Consider the following 18,790-nt stretch of genomic DNA (forward strand, 5'->3'; position numbering starts at 1 on the left):
ACTTTGCTGGTCTCCTTCCTTTCCTGTAGTGTTCCCATTTATTTTATGATGTCTTTCACCCTGACCAAATAGGCAATATACCATTTGGGACCTCTAATTGTGACTGTGTAAAACAAAAGTTTGTTATCCCTTACTACAGAATTCTTCAATGTTAGCACTCTGCTGTTGTGTTTGTCTACCTGCCTCTCCATACCTTGGACAGTCTTTTGTTCCACAGGGCCTCAACATTGCTCAGGACCACCTTCCTCTGAGTCACTATCACTATCCATCTAATACTGAGCAACACAAAAAATCATACAGCACGGAAAGAGGCCATTTGGTCCTTTTTGCCTGCCATCTCTTTTTAAAAGATATACTATTGATCCCACTCTCCTGTTGTTTATCCATGACTATGTATGTTTGCCTATCTAACTTGTAGCTCGCAGCTCAGGGAACCTGTTTTCCTTTGCTGTATCTGCAGACATCCTCACACTTCTCACTTTCTACACTATCCCCATGTTCTGTACTGCCCAATACCATATTTCAGATGCCAGCATTTCGGAGAACATAATCCGGAAATCATTTATCCTTTATCTGTCTTGATTGTAATTTTCTGTTAGATTATCTCCCTTCCTTCAAAATCCCAGGAAAAAGGCCCACCCAACTCAATCTCTCCTCAGGACAATCACTTCATCTCAGGAACAAGTCCAATGAGACTTTGTGCACATCCTGTAGGGCTTCTTTGGACAAGAGGACCAGTAGTACACACAGCACTTCGGTCTGACCTAACAATATCCTGCACAACTGTAGAGACCTTCTTTACTCGGATACTCCAATCTCTTTATAACAAATGTCAATATACCATTCCCCTTTCTAATATCTTGCTTCAGTTAAACTTTCTCTGATTCGTTTGCAAGGACTCCTAGCTCCCTCTGAATCCTAACATTTCTCAGCCTCTCGCCATTCAAAAATATTCCCTTTTTTTTTTCCTACTCAAGTAGAAACTTTGTCACATTGAACATTAGTGATGTTCTTGCCCACTTGCCCAAAATGTCCACATCTCTATGTGTGATCTTTTCACTGCTTGCTTTCCCACCTAACTCTGTGTCATCAGCAAATTTGGATACGTTGCACACATTCCACTCCTCTATGATACTCATATAGATTGTTAGTAACTGAAATCCGAGTATTGTTTCTTCCAATATCCTTTTAGTTACAGCCTGCCAACTTGCAGCATGTACCACTTATGCATACTGTTTTCTGTCCATTAACCAATCCACAACCATATTAATCCAGTTACCCTCAATCCTGAGTCATAATTTATGCAATACCCTTTTATGTGCAAAATACAATGCATCCACTGTTTTTCCCCTTTATCAATCCTACTAGTTACGTCCACAAAAAGGATTTGTCAAACTGTTTCTATTTCTTAAATTCTTGTTACATCTGTTTAATCATGCTATAATTTTGTATGTGCCCTGTTACCACACCTCAGATTGTAGCATTTTGCTTACTACTAAATGTAAGGCTCACTGTCCTACAGTTTCCCATTTTCTTTCTTTATGCTTTTTTACAAATCTTTGCAGCATTACCTTTCAACACCAGCCAAAAAATGGGATTTGAACAGCAATAAAAATAAGCAAATTGGTCATCTCCTTGTTTAAAGGAGAAATTGCTCCAGGGGAACAGGTCACTTAGGACGTGTTCTTGATTAAACAATTGTAACTTGTATATCGAATGTTTTATTTTTCCTGATATTGTATTGAGGACCCACCCTTTGCCATATGTGATTTCATCTCTCTGCCTCAAAAAGGTATCTCAGGAGCTCTTTTAAAATTAAGTAGAAGATTATGATAATTGAGTACTACGAAACCATAGATGAATATGTTAAATGATACTTTTTTTTTAATTGATACCAGATATGCCAAGGATGACATGAACATTAGAGACCAACCTTTTGGAATCCAGGTGTGTATGACTTGCACTTGGCCATAAAAACAGCTTCCTACAGTTTCTCTGATGCATCCACTCTGAAAACACAATCTTGCTTACCAGGTCTTTGGTATGTCTTCCTTTTTTCACAGAGGATTTCCCTTGCACCATGTTTACCTGGATCCTCAACCATGACTGGTCCATTTCTTGCACTTGTTACCTCTTTCCCCTCTCTCCCAGATCCACAATAGTGTCTCTTGTCTTCTACTTCACCAGCCTTTGTATTTAATGTCCACCTCCAGTAAGATACCACCACTATAGACACATTTCACTTGCCTACTGAAGGAATTTTGAAGGAACCAATGTTACAATATCCACACCTGCCCTAATACCTTTTCAGAGCCCAAAATGTCAAACACACATCGTAGATGAAGCAATGATTTAAGTGTATTTCTTTTGATTTACTAAGCTTTGTTCACAGCTCGCAATGTAGCCCGTTCTACGTTACAGAAAACAAACCCAGGCTGATAGATCACTGCCAAATATTTCTGTTCAGACTATAAACAAACCTCAGTCTTCTGGTCACTTGTCACTTTAACTCTCCACTTGCTCCCATCCTGATAGCTCCATTCTCAGCCTCCTGCAGTGTTCCACTGAAGCTCTGCATAAGCTGAGGAGCAGTCCCTCATCCTTTAACTGGGCACTTTGCAGCCATCTTGACTCAACACTGAGTTCAACCATTTCAGACCATGATCTCTGCCTCCGTTTTGTTTTATTTGCTCCACAGGTTTTGGTTTTACTCTTGTTTTGGGGCAAAGTTAGAAATATAATAGGTTTTAAAGCAGTGAAAAGTAGGTTGCTTTCGGTTGGCAGCTATTCAATTCTGACAGTCACACCACCTCTAGACACAACTTTTATTTTTCCTCTTTTGTCACTTCCTTTTGAGCTAGGCATTTTCTTTTACAATTTAATCTCCATATTCCTTAATCACAGGTCTTTCTTTATTGGTCCTATTCTATCTGCCCTACTTTTCACTGCTTTAAAACCTTTTGCTTCTAACTTAGTTAAGATCCATTGTAAATTCATTAACCTGAAGCAGTCTCTCCACAAATTCTTCAAACCTGGAGAGCATTTCTAACACTTTTTTGTTTTTATTTATTTCTGGCATCTGCAGTATTTTGCTGTTATTAAATTTGCCATCCATTTCTGAGAGACTGTAGAACAATTCCTATAAGCGCTGCAAAAATCTGCACTCATTTACCACATGTATTTTTAGATGTTAGGTGATGTCAACATCAATATTTGGATCAGAATGCATTATAACAGTCTAGATAGTACATGATGAGGGGAATTGGGAGTAAAACTCCTGATTCCAAGCAAATAAATGCAAAAAAATCTAACTTTAAAGAAAAGAAAATGAGTTCATTGTAAATAAAGTTCAGAATCCTTCAAACAAAAATGATTCTATATCAGAACTGACAGTTGCACAATACAATTCAACCTTTTTAATTAGGGGAAGGTGATGTCCTAGTGTTATTATCACTACACTATTAATCCAGAGACCCATGTAATGTTCTGGAGACCTAGACTGGAATCTTGCCACAGCAGATGGTGCAATTTGAACTCAACAAAAAAAATCTGGATTTAAGAATCTACTGATGACCATGAATTCATTGTCGCTTGTTGGAAAAAAATCATCTGGTTCACTAATGTCCTTCACCTGGTCTGACCTACATGTAACTCCAAACCCATGACAATATCGTTGACTCTCAATTGCCTTCTGAAATGGCCTAGCAAGCCATTCAATTGTATCAATTGCAACAAAGTCTCAATGAAACAAAACCAGACAGATCACTCGGCATCGATCTAGGCACCGGAAAAGGCAACAACAGAAGCAGCCCTGTCGACCCTGCAAAGTCCTCATCACTTTAGGGGCTAGTGCCAAAATTGGGACTAGTCAAGAAACAGCCTGACATAGTCATACTCACGGAATAATACTTTACAGACGATACAACAAAGAACAAAGAAAATTACAGCACAAGAACATGCCCTTCGGCCCTCCAAGCCTGCGCCGATCCAGATCCTCTATCTAAACCTGTCGCCTATTTTTCAAGGATCTGTATCCCTCTGCTCCCTGCCCATTCGTGTATCTGTCTAGATACATCTTAAATGAAGCTCTCGTGCCCGCCTCTACCACCTCTACTGGCAACGCGTTTCAGGCACCCACCACCCTCTGCGTAAATGAACTTTCCACGCATATCTCCCTTAAACTTTTCCCCTCTCACCTTGAAATCGTGACCCCTAGTAATTGAGTCCCCCACTCTGGGGGGTAAAAGCTGCTGGCTATCCACCCTGTCTATACCTCTCATGATTTTGTAGACCTCAATCAGGTCCCTCCTCAACCTCTGTCTTTCTAATGTAAATAATCCTAATCTACGCAACCTCTCTTCATAGCTAGCATCCTCCATACCAGACAACATCCTGGTGAACCTCCTCTGCACCCTCTCCAAAGCATCCACATCTTTTTGGTAATGTGGCGACCAGAACTGTACGCAGGATTCCAAATGTGATCGAACCAAAGTCCTATACGACTGTAACGTGACCTGCCAACTCTTGTACTCAATACCCCGTCCGATGAATGAAAGCATGCCGTATGCCTTCTTGACCACTCTATCGACCTGCGTAGCGACCTTCAGGGTACAGTGGACCTGAATACCCAGATCTCTCTGTGCATCAATTTTCCCCAGGGCTTTTCCATTTACCATATAGTTCGCTCTTGAATTGGATCTTCCAAAATGCATCACCTTGCATTTGCCTGGATTGAACTCCATCTGCCATTTCTCCACCCAACTCTCCAATCTATCTATATTCTGCTGCATTCTCCAACAGTCCCCTTCACTATCTGCTACTCCACCATTCTTAGTATCATCTGCAAACTTGATAATCAGACCATCTCTACCTTCCTCCAGATCATTTATGTATATCACAATGTCCCAGATGCCACCATCCCTGGATATGTCCTGTCCCACCAACAGGACAGACCCAGCAGGGGTGGCGGCACAGTGGTATACAGGAGGGAGGGAGTTGCTCTGGGAGTCCTCAACATTGACTCTGGACCCCATGAAGTCTCATGGCTTCAGGTTAAACATGGGCAAGAAAACCTCCTGATTACCACATACCATCCTCCCTCAGCTGATGAATCAGTACTCCTCCATGTTGAACAACAGTTGGAGGAAGCACTGAGGATGGCAAGGGCACAAAATGTACTCTGGGTGGAGGATTTCATTGTCCACCACCAAGAGTGGTTTGGCAGCAGTACTACTGACCGAGCTGGTCAGGTCCTAAAGGACATAGCTGCTAGACTGGGTCTGCGGCAGGTGGTGAGGGAACAAACAAGACGGAAAAACGTGACCTAATCCTTACCAACTTGCCAGCTGCAGATGCACCTGTCCATGACAGTATTGATAAGAGTGACCACCGCACGCTGCTTATGTGGACACGAAGTCCCACCTTCACAAAGAGAATGACCTCCATTGTGTTGTGTGGCATTATCACTGTGCTAAATGGGACAGACTTCACACAGATCTAGCAAGTAAGACTGGGCATCCATGAGGTGCTGTGGGCCATCAGCAGCAGCAGAATTGTACTCCAGCGCAATCTGTAACCTCATGGCCCGGCATATCCCCCACTCAACCATTACCATCAAGCCAGGGGATCAACCCTGGTTCAATGGAGAGTGCAGCAGGGCATGCCAGGAGCAGCACCAGGCATAACTGAAGATGAGGTGTCAACCCGGTGTCAAAGGGGACTACTTGCATGCCAAACAGTATGAGCAGCAAGTGATATGCAGAGCTAAGTGATCCCACAACCAATGGATCAGACCTAAGTTCTGCAGTCCTGCCACATCCAGTCGTGAATGGTGGTGGACGATTAAACAACTCACTGGAGGAGGAGGCTCCACAAATATCCCCATCCTCAATGATGGAAGAGCCCAGCATATCAGTGCACAAGATAAGGCTGAAGCTTTTGAAGCAATATTCAACTGGAAGTGCCGAGTGGATGATCCATCTTTGCTTCCTCCAGTAGTCCCCAGCATTACAGATACCAGTCTCCAGCCAATTCGATTCACTCCACATAATGTCAAGAAACGGTTGGAGACACTGAATACTGCAAAGGCTACGAGTCCTGACAACATTCCAGCAATAGTACTGAAGACTTGTGCTCCAGAACTTGCCGCTCCCCTAGCCAAGCTGTTCCAGTGCAGTTACAACACCGGTATATACCCGACAATGTGGAAAATTGCCCCCAAGTATGTCCTGACCTTAAAAAACAGGACAGATCCAACTTGGCCAATTATCATCCCATCAGTCTACTGTCGATCATCAATACCTGCTCAGCAATAACCTGCTCAGTGTCGCCCAGTTTGGGTTCCACCAGGGCCATTTAGCTCCTGACCTCGTTATAGCCTCGGTTGAAACATGGTCAAAACAGCTGAATTCCAGAGGTGAGGTGAGAGTGACAGCCCTTGACGTCAAGGCTGCATTCGACAGAGTGTGGCATCAAGGACCCCTAGCAAAACTGGAATCAGTGGGTTTCAGGGGGCAAACTCTCTGGTGGTTTGAGTCATACCTGACACATAGGAAGATAGTCATGGCTGTTGGAGGTCAATCATCTCAGCTCCAGGACATCCCTACAGGAGTTCCTCAGGGTAATGTTCTAGACCCAATCATCTTGAGCTGCTTCATCAATTATCCTCCTTCCATCATAAGGTCAGAAGTTGGGTTGTTCGCTGATGATTGCACAATGTTCAGGGCCACTCGCAACTGCTCAGACACTGAAGCAGCCCATGTCCAAATGCAACAAGATCTGGATAATATTCACGCTTGGGCTGCCAAGTGGCAAGTAACATTTGTGCCACACAAATGCCAGGCTTTGACCATCACCAATAAGAGACAATCTAATCATTGCCCCTTGACGTTCAATGGTGTTACGATCACTGAATCTCCCACTATCAACATTCTGTCGGTTATCATTGACCAGAAACTCAACTGGACTCCCCACGTAAACACAGTGGCTGCAAGAGCAGGTCAAAGGCCAGGAATACTGCAGTGAGTAACTCACCCCCTGACTCCCCACAGCCTGTCCACCACCCACAAGGCACAAACCAGGAGTGTGATGGAATACTCCCCACTTGCCTGGGTGAGTGCAGCCCCAACAACACTACAGAAGCTTGACACCTCCAGGATAAAGTAACCCGCTTGATTGGCACTGAATCCACAAGTGTCCACTCCCTCCACCACCGACTCTCAGTAGCAGCAGTGTATACTATCTACAAGATGCACTGCATAAATTCACCAAAGATCCTCAAGTAGCACCTTCCAAACCCATGACCACTTCCATCTGGAAGGACAAGGGCAGCAGATATATGGGACACCATCACCTGCAAGTTCCCCTCCAAGCTGCTCACCATCCTGACTTGGAAATATATTGCCATTCCTTCACTGTCGCTGGGTCAACAGCCTGGAATTCCCTCCCTAATAGCATTGTGGGTCAGCCCACAGCAGGAGGACTGCAGCAGTTCATGAAGGCAGCTCACCACCACCTTCTCAAGGGCAACTAGGGACGGGCAATAAATGCTGGCCAGCAAGCAATGCCCACATCCTACAAAAATGAATAGAGAAAAAAAAATTGCATTTTTACAAATATAAAGCACCAAGCTGGTTTTAATCTTGTGATATAGATTGTCTACTGTGCACACTCTTGATATACCAGTTTGCTGCATTGTAAAGTGCAAGTTTATTTAACAAAGTAATGTTGGTCATTTGGGAGTTGCATTCAAGGGCCAAATGATGCAGAATACTAATTCTCCTTCCACCATCTAAAGAAGTATTATTAAATAAATCATCTTTAGTTCTGATATATTGTTGCTTGACTGGATAAAACAAAAAGTGCTGGAGAAACTCAGTAGGTCTGGCAGCATCTGTGGTGAGAAAGCCAAATTAACGTTTCGTGTCCAATATCAGCTTGTTAATTTTGTTTCTCTCTCCACAGATACTGCCAGTCTTGTTGAGTTTATCCAGCACTCTGTTTGTCTTCCGATCCCAAGCATCCACACAGTGTTTGCTTGACAAAATAGTTGTTTCATCTGGAAAAAGCATATTGGAAAAAGCATATTCAAGCTGGGAAACTTTGTCTCGAGATATGAAAGTAAATTTTTTGGCCAACTCTCTTATCTTTTTAAATAATAATGTGCTTCTCCTATCTAGGTACGGAATGTTAGATGTATTAAATGTCATAAGTGGGGCCATGTGAATACAGACCGCGAATGTCCACTATTTGGTCTTTCTGGAATTAATGCAAGCTCAGTTTCCACAGATGGTGCAGGTATGTATGATGCATCAAATCTCATCTCATCCTGGTATCTCATCTTGCATTATTTGTCTTAGTCCCAAAAAAGATAACCCTTCATAGCAGGATCGCATAGATGTAACCCAGTCACCCAAGTACATAACTACAGGCAGTCCCTTGTTACCAAGTGGGTTTCCCTTCCCTAGTACATTTAGAAGTTGATTTTTATGTAAGTCAAAACGCAATACCCTACAATGCAAAGTAGCCATTCTTATGTATGAGCTAACATAACATGTCGGATCTTTTAAGTTAATAATGCACCACTGTGCGGGAACTCAGTCATAAGTATGAGCATTCATTAAGTTGGGCGTTTGTAAATTCAGGACTGCCCGTAATCTGAATAGTGTTATGTACATTCCCATCAGTACCAGCACTTGTGTGGCTTGGATGCTACTTGCTACTTGTCAGACCCAGCCTTAATATTGCCAGGCCTTGCTGCATTTGAACATAGACCCCCTTCGTTATCTGAGTAGTCATGAATGGTGCTGAATGTTGTACAATCATCAGCAAACATTCATAGTTCTCACATTATAATGGGGGAAGGTGATTAGAAAGCAGCTGAAGATGGTTTGGCCAAGGACATTACTAGGAAGCTCTTGTGGTACAGTGGTAGTGTCCCTGCCAAAGGCCTGCTTAATGTTTAATAACGTCTCTGATCAGTTTGATTAGAAAATATATACCCCAAGGAGCAAAGGAGCTCTTGTGGTGTAGTGGTAGTGTTGTAAATATGAGCCATAAAGCCTGTGTTCAAGCCCACCTGTTCCAGAGATGTGTAATAACATCTCTGCACACGTTGATTAGGGGAAAAAAATTTACTCTGAAGAACTAAGGGGTTCTTGTGGTGCATTTGTAGTCAAAAATGAAAAGGAATCATAGGTCAGGTTTAGGAAACTGAAATCAAACAAGACCCTTGAGTATAAAAGAAGCAGCAAATAACTCAAACAAGAAATTAGGAGGGCTAGAAGAGGCTATGAAATATCATTGGCATGTTGAATTAAGGAGAATCTCGAGGAGTAAGGAGATAATTTATGCGTAGAGACAGAGGAAGTAGGAGAGGTCCTTTAATGAATCATTTGCATAAGTATTCACCAAGACAAAGGCATGAATGATGGTAAGATTAGAGAGGGGTAAATTATGTTCTAGGATGTATCCATATTAAGGAGGTGGTGTTGGGTGTCTTGAAAAACATTATTATAGACGTGTCCGTAGGGTACTGAAGGAGGCAAGGGAGGAGATTACTGGGACCTTGACAGAGATCTTTATATCCTCTTTAGCCACGGGTAAGGTCCCAGAACACTGGAGAATAGCCAATGTCTTTCCTTTGTTCAAGAAGGACAACAGGGATAGGCCAGTGAGACTTACATCAGTGAAAGGGAAATTATTGGAGAAAATTCTTAGGGACAGGACTTGCCTGCATTTGGAGAAGAATAGACTTATTAGGATGTCAGCATAGCTTTATACAGGGAGAGAGTAGGTGATGGCCTAATGGTATTATCGCTAGACTGTTAATCCAGAGACCCAGGTAATGTTCTGGGGACCTGGGTTTGAATCCTGCCATGGCAGATAGTGGAATTTGAATTCAATAATAATCTTTTAAATAAGAATCTAATGATGACCATGAAACCATTGTTGATTGTCAGCACAAACCCGTCTGGTTCACTAATGCCATCCTTACCTCGTCTTGCTGTGTGACTTCAGACCCACAGCAACGTGGTTGACCTTTAACTGCCTTCTGGGCAATTGGGGACGGGTTGTAAATGCTGGCCTGGCCAGTGATGCCCACGTCCTATTGATGAATAAAAAAAGGTCTTGTCTCACAAATTTGTTTAAGTCTTTTTGAAGAAGTGCTGAAGATGATTAAGGATAGGGCAGTAGATGTTGTCCACATGAACTGTATGAAAGCATTTGACAACGTCCCTCAGATTAAGTCCCATGGAATCAATAATGACAAAATCGACTTTGTCATAGAAGACTGAGGGTAGTTGTGGAGGGGTATTTTTCTGACTGGAGGTCTGTGACTGGTGGTGTTCTGCAAGGGTCAGTGCTGGGACCTCTGTTGTTTGTAATAAAGTATATATTGGTTGTAATGTGGTGGCCTTGGAGAGGATACAGCAGAGGTTTACCAGGATGTTGCCTGGATTGGAGTGTATTAGCTCTATGGAGAAGTTGGACAAATTTAGATTGTTTTTTCTAGAGCGTCGGAGGCTGAGGAGCAACCTGATAGAAGTATATAAAATTAGGAGAGGCATGGATAGGGTGGATAGTTGGAGTCTTTTTCCCAGCTTGGAAATGTCAAATATAAGGGGACATGGAGTCATACAGCATGAAAACAAACTCTTCAGTCCCTCTCATCTGTGCCAACCAGATATCCCAATCTGACAAAGTCCCAGTTGCCAGCATTTGGTCAATATCCCTCTAAAGCTTCCCTATTCATATACCCATCCAGATATTGTAATTGTACCCACCTCCACCACTTCCTCTAGCAGCTCGTTCCATACGCGCATCACCCTCTGCGTGAAAAAATTTCCCCTTAAGTCCCTTTTAAATCTTTCCCCTCTCATCTTAAACCTGTGCCCTCTAGTTTTGGGCTCTCCCACCCTAGGAAAAAGGCCTTGCCTATTCACCCTATCCATGCCCCTCATGATTATATAAGCCTCTATAAGGTCACCGCCCCCAGTCCCCGACACTTCAGGGAACAAACACCAGCACCAGGGAAATAGCCTCCCCCTATAGCTCAAACCCTCCAATCCCAGCAACATCCTTGTAAATATTTACTGCACCCTCATGTTTAACAGCATCCTTTCTGTAAAGGGGAGAGGGAAAAAGTTTACAGAAAACTTGTGAGGAATGTTTTTTGCACAAGAGGGTGGAAGGTGACTGGAACCTCCTTCTAGGGCAGGTGGTAGAAGCAAATATGTTAATAAAGTTTGAGACGTTTAGATAGACACATGAACAGACAGAGAATAGAGGGATACCGACCATTTGCAGGCAGATAGGATTAATTTAGAATGGCATTGGGGTCGGCACAGACATGTTGGGCTGACGGGCCTGTTTCTGTGTGCAAATATATGTATATATACTGTGTTATAGGGGAAGCAATGGCCTAGTGGTATTAGTTCTGGACTATTAATCTAGAAACTCTGCTCATGTTCTGGGGTTTGAATCCTGCCACAGCGGTCGGTGGGAATTTGAGTTCAAGAAAAAATTTCTAGAATCAAGAATCTACTGATGATCATGAAACATTGTCAATTCTCATAAAAACCCATCAGGCTCACTAATGTCTTTCACAGACGGAAATCTGCCATCCTCACCTGGTCTGGCCTACATGTGACTCCAGACCCACAGCAATGTGGTTGCCTTTGAGCAGTTAGGAGTGGGCAATGAATGCTGGCCTAACCAGTGACATCCCACATCCTGTGAAAGAACATAGAACAGTTTGTTTAAAATTCACTGAGCCAAAAAGCCTGTGTTCAGGTCTCGCCTGTTCTAGAGGTGTGTCATAACAGGTTGATGAAATTATCTGCCTTAAGGAACCAGGGTCTGGTGACACAGCTGTAGTATCTCTATCTGTGAGCCAAAAATCATGGGTTCAAGTTCCACCTTCCCCAGAGGTGTGTAATGACATGAATGAACAGGTAATTAAAATTATCTACCCTGAGGAGCTGCTGCACTGATGCCTTGGAACTGAGATAATTAACCTCTAAATAATTCTTCCATTGTGCTAGGTTTGACTGCAAACAGCAGGGAGGTTTCCCCCAAGAAGATTATAGGTGGGGTGGAGTGAAAACCCTAACAACGGTGGCTCAGTGGTTAGCACTGCTGCCTCACAGCACCGGGAGGGTTCAATATCACCCTCAGACGACTGTCTGTGCGGAGTTTGCACATTCTTCCCGTGTCTACGTGGGTTTCCTCTGGGTGCTCTGGTTTCCTTCCACAGTCCAAAGATGTGCAGGCGAGGTGGATTGGCCATGTTAAATTGCACATAGTTCAGGGTTGTGTAGATTAGGTGAGTTATAGGGGGATGGGTCTGGGTGGGATGTTCTGAGGGTCGGTGTGGACTTGTTGGGCTGAAGGGCCTGTTTCCACACTAGGAATTCTATGCTCAAGCAGCAGGTGAAGAACTAATTTAAGTGTGATTCATTAACTGCAACCCCAGGTTCCCCATTTACTAATCCCTCTCAATGCAATCATCTCTTGACCACAATGCAAAACATAAAATCCACTATTGCAAATCAATTTATAAATTAAATTAGGCCGTGCTTAAAGCAAACATCAACTAAATATCCCTTGTGCATTCCTTTGATGCCCGACTTCCATGTACCTTTCCCTGTGTTATTGCTCCTACACAATACATCAGTGGCTGCAACATGATGGTGGAAGGCTGTTGAATTTTATTGGAGGGAACTATGGCTGAACTTGGGGACGCAACCTTAAGCTACATTATCTCTGCAGCGGTGGCAGCCATTTCAGCTGGCTGGGTGACAGGCAACAGCAAGGCCGAGTGCCAACATCGGGGGCTCTAATCCTGTCATTCTGGGAGACGACAGCATGTTTGTGCTCTATTGAACCATTGTTGTTCCTCTGAGGCAACGCCTCAGCAATCTTAGTGATATGTTTGAGGACAGATTGTTAGACTTCTATACACCCTGCTGGCTTGAGTTAAAGCTGGCTTATGTAACTATGATGGCAGCAGTCTTGGCTTGTATTGGCATAAAGCTGACCTTGCATAACGGCAGTCTGAGTTTCCACTGTCACATTCAGATAAAAGCTGCTCATACTGCATTCAAACCTCAGACATTAGACATCAGACATCAGACTCGGACACTACACCATGTTTGTGTCCACAAGTGTGCAAATGCCGCCGACTTCTTGCTGCAATCGATGTGTTCAAAGCTGTGCAGAAACCTCTGCAGTGTTGGTGCTGGACTCTTAAATATCAAGAAGCATATAGTACTGGCATACTGGCAGGCTTCCTAAGGCACCAAGCACTTTGTCATGTAAGTATTTCAGTCTTCAACTGTCGGCACCATTGAAGTCCTCATCTGAGTCCTCTGCAGCAAATCTTGTCTATGACCTTTTCCTCCAGTGAGCTGGGCATATGATTTTCTTGACCCTTTTCTTCTTTGCAGCACACTCCTTCCTAGTGTCTGAGTATATGAAAATGCTGTCATCTTCAATGATTTAGGTGCATTGGCCATATCTTTAGCAATAGAAGTTTCAATAAGGATCAACAGCATCTCTTCTGGGAAAGGAGGAGTAGGATGTGCAGCTGTGTCTTGTCCCTCTACTTTGTTCCTGCTACATTAGTTATGCACCACCTCTTCCCACACAAGAGAGTGAAGTAAGTGTGTGTGATGCAATGTGTTTGGGTAAAACTGTCATGGTTGAATTGCTGTCAGTGTATGTACGTTTTGAGAGATGATGCATGCAGCATTGCTGAGTCTGTGAGTGTAAGGTGGACCATATGGGTGTAAGGTACAAATCCTGATAAATTATTGCCGCTGAGTAATGAATTGAGCAGGAACAGATGCTAATGATGCAGCTAGGTGATATGACATTTAAAGGTGCATTCACTGGCCTTGACCATTCATTTCAGGCCTTCATAAGGCATGACATTCGGAGTGTTGCTGCTGACATTGGCTTCCAAGCTACCTGCTTCCACTGCCTTTTGACTATGTTTCTGAATCCTATGAAATCATTACTCCTCCTCCTTTGAACATCCTCAACTGAAGCTCCCAGGGCAGTATCCAAAAATCTTGATGTTTGTTCTTGTTCAAGTGTCATTTTTCACTGCTTTCTTTCTAGCTGAAATTGGCTACCTGCACATCTCCCGCACCCGCTCCAGTACCTCCCTTTCAAGATGTGCTAGTGATTTTAGGCACCTCATTGCCGTGTGCAGTGAATAGCACAGTTGGTGCTAGCTGTACACAGCAATGTGCTCCTAAACAAACAGCATGAAGATGATTCTCGCTCACTTTTTTGGGCTATCCAATTTAACTCCCGTGGGGATTTGATCTGCTTTTTCTTCATTGCTAGTTATTTCCTACTGTACTGCTTGTTCAAATTGTGCCTTCAATAAACCGCTTATTTCCCCACTCCTACACAGTTAACTGCGGAATCCAGGAAAGATCTATCCTTTGCACCTGCTTTCTTCCTTGTCTAACTGCTGAGTAATTTGGGACTATGTTCTTTGGATGGAAGAATGGTGATCTTATTGAAATGTTCAAGATTAGGAAGGGACTTAATGCTGCCACAAGCTGCTGAGAATTCCCACCATTTCTATTTTACAGCATCCACATTATTCAGCTTTTTAGGTACTGAAGGAGGTTGTGGATGTTGCATTATTGACTATACAGTGAGATCTGTTATAATGCAATTATTGGATATGAAAAATGGGGTAACATAATAACTGAACTACAAAGGATCCCATGCAGGAGCTAATGAAAGCTCAGAGAAGAGAGCTGACCAGGGAATCTGGTTAGGCCAATGTTGGAACAAGCTGGGGGCTAGTGAAGAAGTGTTAGATCAGGGACAGTGGGTAGAGTCAGTAGCCTTGACGCTCCTGTAATATAAGCGAATATATTGAGGCTCTTTATATCAGACTTCCACTGGCTGAGAGAGTTTGACTTTTGGGACACACGGGAGATGGGAATTGGACAGGATTGTGGAATTGAAATTGAAAATCAGCCATGATCATATTGAATGGTGGGACAGACCTGACAAACCGTATTGTCTTCTCCTGCTCCTGCTTTATATTTCTTACGTACTTATATCCTTCAGTGCCATCAGCCACAAGCACAGGCTTGGTCTCCATGTATGTGCAGACAAAGCACAGTTCCCCTTCTTCCTTCTCTACTGACTCCACATTTATTGCTGTGGTATCTGACACCGAGTCCCAGATGATTCGCAACTTGCCCAAATGAATACCAGGAAAACAAAAATGTTCTTTTTCAGCCCCTGCTTTAACCTGTTCCCTTGCGACTGGTCCCTCCCTGGTTATTACCCTCACTAATGTATACTCACTATCAACATTCTGGAGGTTGCTATTGACCAGAAACTGAATTGGACTATCCATATACATACTGTGGCCACAAGAGCAAGTCAAAGAATTCACCTTCTGGCTCTTCATTGTTTGTCCATCATGTAAAAGGTACATGTTCAGAATATGATGAAATATTCTCTACTTGCCTGAATGATTGCAGCGCCAACAATATTTGAGAAGGTAGATACCAATCAGAACAAAGAAGACCACTTGATTGACATGATTTGCATTGCCTTGAATATTCATTCCTTCCACCACCGGCACACAATGGCAGCAGTGTGTACTATATACAAGATACACTGTAGCAACTCACCGAGGCTTCTTTGACAACATTCTCAAAATACAGTCTCTCTTACCCAGAAGGTCAAGGGGAGTGGATGAATGGGAACACAACCATAATCTGTAAATTCTTCTCCAATCCATGCACCATCCTGACTTGGAACATTATCGCTGTTTGATCACTGTGGTGAGATCAAAATCGAGTAACTCCCAATGGCACTGTGATTCTACTTGCAACAGATTACACCAATTCAAGAATGCAACTTGCAACACTTGTTTGAGAGGGTGGGCAACAAATCCTGACCTGATCTACAAAATCCTACCTACCACACAAATTACCTAGTTACTTACACATTTCAGATTATAACTGGAGGGCGAGGGTGTTTCTCCCAAAGCATTTGTTTTTGTTAATGTGTGTTTGTACCCTGGCCTCTGCCCTGCTATTATCAGCCAAGCCTTAAACTGCCTCAATGTTTCTGGAATTCCCTTCCTAATCCTTTTCATCTTTTTAGTTGTCTTTCTTGTTCATAAGATAGAAGTTCAGGCTTATAATCAAACTTTGTTCACCCCTCCTGATTTTTCCCTCTGAGGTTTGATAACCATTGATCACATTTTCATTTTTGAAGCATCTTGGGATATATTTTACATTAAAGTCATTATATAAATTCAAGTTGTTCTGAAATGGACACTACACCTGCGTAATCAGCTTGCTTGTTTTGTTCATTCAATAATTTTGCAAGATTACAATAAACATTTTAAGAAATGTTTTGTGCCTATTACGACTAGCTTCAATTTAATGTTGCCCATTCCCTAGTACAATGCTTCTGAAAGTTTTGCAAAATGTGTTCCTGCTGTGTTGCAGATAAATGCTGCTAGTTGGTATTCTTTGCTCTCTAGCAGCTGTTTTGCAGAATAATATCTAATCATTTGCGCAGCAGAAGATTATTTGAATTGATTTATCTAAGCTATTTTAAACAAAGAAGCAAGTAAATTCCCATTGTGAAATAAAACCGAAATGTAGGCAAATGTTAATAAGCATTGATATGTGTGCCCTTTTTAAACAGGTCCATCAATGCATCCCTCAGAGCTGATGGCAGAGATGAGAAACAGTGGATTTGCACTGAAACAAAATGTACTGGGGAGGAATACAACTCCAAATGACCCATCACAGGTATTCTGTGTTTCTGAAGCGAACATAAAATGATTTTTGGCAGAAAACCATTTTCAGGTGAATAATGAGATTAGGCGCTCCTGATCTTCACATTTTTACAGATGTTACAGTGAGTTTGGTGGAAAACATGCGAAGTGAGGTTTGTTAAAATTCAATGCTTAGACTTTTTATGAAGCAACTTTTTTTTTGCTGAGATTTTAATACTCCAAGCTCATGTGCATCTTCCTGCTTCATATTCTAAATTAAACTATAAAATTGTGAAATTGTCTGTGTTTTAGTTAATTTTCATGTTGGATTTTTATAAGGACAAAAATAATATCTGATTTACTAAAGCATCCGGTTGTGGGAAATGTATTACGTAGTATTTACCTTGAATAATACCTTATCTGCAACTTGTGTTGTTATATTGTGAATTTATTTTTGCTATTTCTAATTTATCTGGGGACAATTCTTTGTATTGTCTTATTATCTGTGGGGTATATACCTGTGAGGTTTTTTTTCCCACTGCATCGTCTTTCTTGTAATTGTGATTAAATGCTATAATTAATTTGTCACTTCCCTTCCATCGCTTTCCCCCTAACACCCAAAATAGCTTTAGGTTATGAGGAGATAAAGGGAAGGTTTATATCAAATCTCCTCCTCTTGGTAGATAAGGATAGTAACTACTGTTGTGAGATTCCAAAGTTTGGCATAGAGTGTTGAGAGGCTCCATTCTGAAGATTGACCATTCAGTTGATTTTGGTTAATTCCATTTTGAATAATAGCCTTGGCTATCAATGAAGCATGTATTTCGTGCAGTTGAATTTGGCCCAGTTGTCAAACAACCTCTCTCTGCAGGTGTTAAAACTAATGCATGCCAATATAGAGCAACAAGCCGTGTGTCACTTAATTATTTATCAGTCTATCATAAAATCGATGGCTCATAATGTAATTCCACTATCCTAGAGCTAGCTTACAAGCAAGTGAGAATCCTCCACAGTGCCTTAAATTAGATGTGACATTCATTTTGAGAAGGCTATCATACTTAGTTCGGATAGGCTGTTGGCCAGGTCTGGAAGGCAAACATTACAGTCACAGCCAGCTTATTGTTATTTCTAGAACCTCAATGGCAGAGTGTCGATAATACTCAGCCCACATTGTTTTATTGCAACAATAATGAAGATATTCAAAATTGCTTTGTGAAAAAAACTTCATATTCATGGTACATTTTAACAGCATTGTTAATGCAAACTATTGATTAGTTAGCTAATTCTGAGCCTCTAGCACAAAGCCCGTTCATAGAATCCTTACAGTGTGGAAAGAGGCTATTCAGACCATCAAATCTGCACCAACCTTCTGAAGAGCATCCCACCCTATCCCTATAATCCCCCATTTCCCATGGCTAATCCACCTAACTTGGGACATCAGGGCATTTTTATGAAACCAAAAGTAATGCAATTATGGAATTGTCTCCCCCAAAAGTCTGAGGATGCTTGGTCAATGGAACTTTTAAATATCGATATTAACAGACTTTTATTAGGTAAGGGTATCAAGTAGTAGTGATCAATCTTTGGACTGTGGGAGGAAGTCAGAGCATCGAGTATATACCCACGCAGACATAAGCAAACAGTCACGTGGAGAACATGTAAACTCCACACTTACAGTCACCCAAGACTTGAATCAAACCGGTCCGTGGTGCTGTGAAGGCAGCAGAAAGCCCCCTGCTATTCTCACTGGAAGGATTACTATTCCTGTTCAGAACCATACTAGCTGCTTCACAAAGTTTCTCTACGAGTGCAACTGTGACTTCCAAGTTTTTGAACATAGAATTACTTGTACAGAGATTGCAACAACGATATGGAGATGTATGTAAAATATTTGCCTAAAAAACTGCTTTCTTGGCTTTTAATACAAACCTGAAGGTTGATGTCAAACCAAGCTGTACCATGTAATAGAGCTGGTACTTCAGCTTTGTTTATTGAAGGTATTTTCCACATAAG

General features: G+C 42.2%; 1 protein-coding gene across 1 annotated transcript in view; it reads left to right on the top strand.

The window, feature by feature from the left end:
• Positions 1 to 18,790, top strand: part of cir1 (corepressor interacting with RBPJ, CIR1) — a 45,823-nt gene that overhangs the window by 10,174 nt on the left and 16,859 nt on the right. Inside the window, exons 6-8 of the mRNA XM_048599439.1 lie at positions 1,899 to 1,947; positions 8,178 to 8,295; positions 16,705 to 16,811. Coding sequence (XP_048455396.1) covers positions 1,899 to 1,947; positions 8,178 to 8,295; positions 16,705 to 16,811 — 274 coding nt within the window. The remainder of the gene's footprint in view (positions 1 to 1,898; positions 1,948 to 8,177; positions 8,296 to 16,704; positions 16,812 to 18,790) is intronic.

This window comes from Rhincodon typus, chromosome 7 (genome assembly GCF_021869965.1).
Source record: "Rhincodon typus isolate 14 chromosome 7, sRhiTyp1.1, whole genome shotgun sequence".
Classification (NCBI taxonomy): domain Eukaryota; kingdom Metazoa; phylum Chordata; class Chondrichthyes; order Orectolobiformes; family Rhincodontidae; genus Rhincodon; species Rhincodon typus.